Source organism: Manis javanica, chromosome 18, assembly GCF_040802235.1.
Source record: "Manis javanica isolate MJ-LG chromosome 18, MJ_LKY, whole genome shotgun sequence".
Taxonomy (NCBI): domain Eukaryota; kingdom Metazoa; phylum Chordata; class Mammalia; order Pholidota; family Manidae; genus Manis; species Manis javanica.
Window position 1 is genome coordinate 21,173,220 of NC_133173.1, and position 6,000 is coordinate 21,179,219.

General features: G+C 49.1%; 1 protein-coding gene across 2 annotated transcripts in view; it reads right to left on the minus strand.

The window, feature by feature from the left end:
- The window catches only part of GABRB3 (gamma-aminobutyric acid type A receptor subunit beta3), a 254,264-nt gene extending 249,813 nt beyond the window's left edge, over nucleotides 1-4,451 (minus strand). Inside the window, exons 1-3 of one of the 2 annotated variants that reach the window (XM_037016591.2) lie at nucleotides 4,297-4,451; nucleotides 3,404-3,495; nucleotides 3,124-3,191 (exon numbers count right to left, since the gene is read on the minus strand). In XM_037016591.2, the coding sequence (XP_036872486.1) occupies nucleotides 3,124-3,191; nucleotides 3,404-3,495; nucleotides 4,297-4,376 (240 nt within the window). In that variant the 5' untranslated portion in view covers nucleotides 4,377-4,451. Of the gene's footprint in view, nucleotides 1-3,123; nucleotides 3,192-3,403; nucleotides 3,496-3,622; nucleotides 3,808-4,296 lie in introns of those variants that run through there. The other variant, XM_037016590.2, reaches the window with a different exon arrangement.
- Nucleotides 4,452-6,000: the final 1,549 nt, after the last annotated feature.

Below are 6,000 nucleotides of genomic sequence, written 5' to 3' on the forward strand. Positions count from 1 at the left end.
TTTGATTTATTTCACTAAATACATGCTTTCAAAAATATATCTATGAAAACTTGAGAGAAAAATTTCAAGGAACAACACCCATAATCATTTAACCTTAATTTTCTTATAAATTTTGCTTTTCTACCACAAAGTCCTCACTCATTTATATAAATTTACATCTTGACCAAAATTTTCATCTTACACCATTTCTCAAATCATGTCAATCACCTGCTCAAAAACATTTCCAGGCTCCTGATTTCTAAAAAAATTAGCATCTGAAATCCTTGGCATGGAGAAGAGCCTAGGTGAACAACAGTCTGTCCTACTTTTCCAATTTCACCTTTGCATCTTCTCGTCACAATCTATCCTGCTTATCTATCCATCCATATCTGTGCCATTTTCTTCTTGAACCCAGAACATCCTTCTTCATCTATGCCAGTCAAAATTCTCTTCCCCTACTCAGCCAACTTAAATATGATTTCTTTCATGAAGCTTTCCATGTCAGAAGTCATTTCAGTCTCTCACGTCCCTCTCTGTCCCTCCTTCCCTCTCTTTCTCCCCCTCTCTTCTCTCCTGCTTCCTCTCTCTCCCTCTCTGTTTCTGTTCTCTCCCTCCCTCCCTCTCTTCTGTGCTCTCATTTCTTTTGTTCCTCTGATGGAACTTACCACAACCTACTTTTTGTTACAAGTATTTGACATAGCTCCTCTAATAGCTACAATGCCCTTAAAGCAGCACCATTTCTTATTTAGTTTTATAAAATAACAACACCTAGTTTCGTGTGACTACTAAGGTGATAAGAAAGCTCACAAATAGAATTATTTTTAAGCAACATAATTGAGTGATGGCTCTAACCTTATGCTCACACATTCTCTATTCTTTTCCTATAAAATGTAACCTCTAAAATGATTACTTAACCATTGCTATATTAGAAGTTCCTTTAATAATAGGTCAAGTATCATAGCTATGATCATGAGCAAAGATGTTAAGGGAAATTAGATTTTTCTAGCATAAGATTTTAACCATTCCACTTGAGGAAGATATTCTGAATGCCAGTCACATCTGTCCAATGGCCTTCAATCTCCAATCCTTTAGATCACCAATTTTTCTTACAATGAATCTATATTTAAAGAGCCACAAAAAGTACCATCATGAGAATGCAAAAAAAAAAAAAGAAGAAGAAGTATACCACAGCTCTGTTATGCTTAGTTATTGGCTTTGGGATATGCAATTAATACTCAATATATGGCTTGTATCTTCAACTTGTCTGTTATTCAGTCCAGAGAAAATTGGGACACCTCAATTCACAGTGCATGAATTAGGCAACTATTGATGAAGTTTTTAAAGATACTAAATATCAGCATGATGCCAAAACAACTGGATTACAAGAAAATGTGCAATGGTCAACACATCTTCATTCTCAGTTGTCCTAATATAGTATAGAGTCTGAAGTATGTTTTCTCTTTCAATAGACATCCAATATAATATTTTTGACATAACAATCCACTAAATATTCAATTAACTTCTGTACAAAATTGTCTTATAGAATGTGAAGTTTCCAACTGAGAAAATCATAGATCACAAGAAGTAGATCTTGAATATAATAACTTGTTCCCTTAACATCATAAAACATACCTTTTGGATAGAATTATGTCTTAAAAATTACAAAAAAGTAAAATATATGTAATGTTAATTTTTAATGTAATATATGTAAAGTCATATTCCAGCTGTGTTTCTTGCTAAAAAGTTTTATTATTATAACGCCCTGTATATGAATGTGCTAAGTAATAGACATTGAAAGAAAGGTACATTATTTTTAAATCATACCTTAACAATTTTAAACCTTGAGGTAAAGAGTGAAAATTCTTTCGTGAAGTCAAAATTTCTTCTGTATATATTTTTAGTAGCATTTCTTTAGCAGTATATATTTTTTGAATATATCTTGTTTAAAAGTCTACTTAAAATAATACTTTTAGTTTATGTCTAAATATCTCTATTTCCATAACTTGTTGAAATGTTCCTTAAAATACTGTCCATGAAATAACCTTCTTCAAAACATCTGAAGCACTGGTTTTAAATACAGACCCCAAGATTCCACTCCATACCACTTGGATTAGAATCTCTTGGAGTAAAAACCTGGGAATATGCATTAAAACAAGTTTGAAGACATGACCCTGATGTACACCAGACTTGGGAAATCTTTCCAGTTTATCTGAAACCATGCCTCATAACATGCTCAATGTTACATTTCGAAAGAAAAGTTGCGAAGTGATTTCTTCCAAAAAATAGTTTCTGCATGCTCATTCTTACAATTTCTGAAGTGTCACTCAACAGAAAAGTAAACCTGTTTCCAAATCCCATGGTATTTCAGCTCAATTTACAGAAGAAAGGGGTCATTTTTCTCCCCATTCCCACTTGTCCTGAAGTTTCCTGAGCAAAGGCCCGTGACACCCATTTCGCGCCTCGGGACAAGGGCCTCCACCTTCCACAGATCAGAATACTGAACTCCGTCAGCACTCACTGAGCCCTAAGCGACACCGGGCCCCCAGCCTTGAACTCTCCTAGCCGAGCGCGTTAGCACCTCCGACAGCAACTGGCGGAGCAGGGTTCCAGGTGGCACTGCCCGCAAGCCTCCCCTTAGAAGTGCCGCAGAAACCAAAGGGCACGCACCTGACACACCCTGGGGTACCCAGACCACCGCCCCTCCTCCTCCCCAGCCACCTGCATCTCTTTCCAAAGGACAACAAAGGCTTACCTAGCCTGTGAGCCTCCCCCACAGCTCGCCTCTTCCCCGGCGCCCCAGCGCCTGTTGCTAAGCAGGCGAGCCGGCACTTGGGAAGCCTCAGGACAGGCGACAGCGCGCCGAGGGGCTGGAGCACGGGGGCGGCAGCGAAAGCGGTCGCTGGGCCGGCCCAGGACCCCTTCCTTCCGCAGGAGAGATGCGCCCTCCGCGCGGCTCCGACGCCGCGGCGCCCCTCGCGCACCCCGGCGGGTGGAGGCGGCCGCGCTGGCAGGAGGCAGGCACCCAGGAGCGCCGCTCCTTCTGCGGGCCCGGCGGAGAAGGCCTCTGGCCCAGCTCTGTGGACGCCGGTGGGCTCAGACACAGGGGCAGGGGATCGGGGGCAGCCCTGGCAGGGCGGCACTCACCATGTTGACTTCGGAAACCATGTCTATGCTGGCGATGTCGATGTTCATCCCCACGCAGACCGGGGGACCTGCAGGAAGCGCAAGACACGGTGATCGGCCAGACTTGGGCAGGGCACGCGAGCGGCTCTGAGGCTTGGGGGGCTGCCCCGGAGAGGGCACGGGACGAGGGCCCCCACCCCCACCCGCCGCAGCTCCGCGGAGCGGCCCCAGCCTCCTCCTCCGCCCAGGCCGCCGGCGCGGCAGTCCCAGCTCCCGCAGCGGCCGCGCACAGCCCGCTTACCCCCGAAGTCGGGTCTCAGGCGAATGTCGTAGCCTTTCAACAGCTTGTCCACCGTCTCCTTCACAAAGGACATGTTGCCGGGGTCGTTCACGCTGGGGGAGGGGGCGAGGGGCACAGAGAGCAGGGTCAGGCGGCGGCGCAGCCCCGGGCGTCCGGCGCGCACACCCGCGCGCCCTGCCCGCTGCCCGGCCCGCCGCCTTCAACCCGCCGCGACCCTACCTCTGGGCGCAGCACACCACCGCCACCAGCACCGGGGCCGAGAAGATGCCGAAAAGCCTTCCTCCCGCAAAGCCCCACATCCCTCCGCCGCGCCCCGGCACGGGGGAGGGGGCGCCCCGCCGCCGTCGCGACCCGCAGCCGGCTTCCTCCTGCTGCCGCCGCCGCCGCCGCCGCGCTGGCCCGGAGCGGAGGAGGCGCAGGGGGGAGGGGAGGGGAGGAGCGGCGCGGGCGGCGCGGGCGGCGCGGGAGCGCGGGAGGGCGGGGCGGCCGGCGAGCAGGGGGGCGGCGGGCGAGCCGGGGGCGGAGCCCGCCCGCCGGGCCCCGGCCCTCCCCGCGCCCGCCGGGCTCCCGCCCTCTCCGTCCCCCGCCGGCGGCTGCCGTGCGGGACCTGGAACCCGGCCGGGGGGGGGGGGGGCCGCGGAGCCCGCGTCCCCGTTGTCCCGGCGGCCCGGTGAGAGGAGGGGACCGGCGGCGACGGCGATGCGGGCCGCAGAGGCGAAGGAGCCTCCATCCGCTCCCACCAGCCCCTCTCCGGGCCCTAGCCCCTCTCTGCGACCCCCGCCCCGCTGCGGCGCAGGCCGAAAGCCGCGGGCTTAGCCCGCGCCCCCGCCCGCCGACTGCGCTCTGCGGCGTCCGGAAGGCTACTGCTGGGCCCCGGGAAGCCCCTACCTCACCTGCGGGACTCGGAGCCTCGGATACCCAAGGTCCAGCAGAGCCAGATGGGCAGCAAGAAAGCCGGGAGCCCGGAGCACATGGCGCCGCTCCTGCGACCTAACCTGGGTGGGATCCGCTCTCCCCTACAGTCACAGAATTCCAACAGCTACGCGGGGATCCCCGCCCCTACCTCCACCCACGGGCTTTCCCGCCCGACCCACCGTCCAGCCCCTTGCATGGCGGCCCGATTAATTATTTAAGCCAGAGAAGGCCAGTTAAAAAAACTCCTCCACTCACCTCACCCCTGAACATTTCGTGTGAGCCCTATGTTCTCCCAGCTCACATTAATATATTTATAATGAATATTAAAGACAGGCCTGAATATGCGCATTTAATCATCAGTGAGTTGGAATCCGAATCAGACGTGGAGACCCAGGACTGTCAGTCTAGGAATAGGAAAAACAGAGTGCCTTTTCTGTGGCAGCCTGGAGCTGTCCATGGTCCTTAACAGAAGGCGAGGAACCTTGTTTTCCCTCTGACAGGCTCCATCCTTCGGTTCCCGCGTGTTGGCCAAGGAACAAACCGATCTACACCACAGTCCACCCTACCCTGTGTCTCACTATCACGTAGTTCTCTACTAATCTATAGCCATAGGTTATATATTTCTCTTTAATGAATGATTCTCAGTAAAGTTTCTCTGTGTCTCAGACTTCTGATACTGGGGAAGGCAATCATACAATCCCACTTGTGGTCAACCAGAGAAACCTATGAATCAAGCTGACTTTTGTAATCCATGGACGGTTATTCCCAGACTTAATGAATGGTTGATAATAGATAACTGCTTCTCTGTTTGACTTGTTTTTTTCCTATAAAGCTTAAGGTTTTCTTTTCTATTGCTGAGTTTTAATATTGGCAAATACCTAAATCTAGACCTTTATTCTCAAGTGGCATACTTTTCTGCATTAATTTTAAATATCATTGCCCTTTTTAAAAAATAAGCAATTTTATTTTTGGAACAGAAAATGTGACCACAGAACCTGAAAGGTTGATATTAAGCTAGGCTAGGAGATAAATATAGCTCCCTAATTATTTTCTGGAAAAGTCTATTCACAACTACTTTGTATTCTGTGTCCTGTGAATGTTCAGTGCAATTATCAGGGAAATGAGATCTGTGTACTCATTCCTTCCCCTCCACATTCATGTCTCAGTCTGTTTCTCCTATTTGCATGTCCATCTTTTAGCGAAATGCTGTTCTGGGCATCACAGCTATAGAAAATAAACAATGAGAATAAAGTGTTATAGTGAAGCCAACAGATCTTCTATTTTTATATGCTCTAAAATTAAAAAAAACATACTACAAGTATTACTGTCCAACCATGTATCACCTCAGATTTGGCTTCAAACAGCATCTGAAGCTCTTGTCCTTATACTTTATCCCAGTGGCCACTTCAGCACAACATCCAGAACAACCAGCGCATGCCCACATTGCTTGTCCCTTGCATTCCACTTTGAGCCTTTTCAGTTGACGGTGACGTCCAATGCCACAGGACCTGCTCACTACTCACAAAAGTGCACTTGGAAATGTGGGAGAGCCCGCCATCCATGAGGATGGAAGGTGGCAAATGGATGGTGGAAGCCAATGAATAAATGAGTCTCCCTTTTTTGTCCCCTAAGAAATGTCCTGAAATGCAATAGCAGCTGTTATGTGCTCCTTCTCCTGCCAT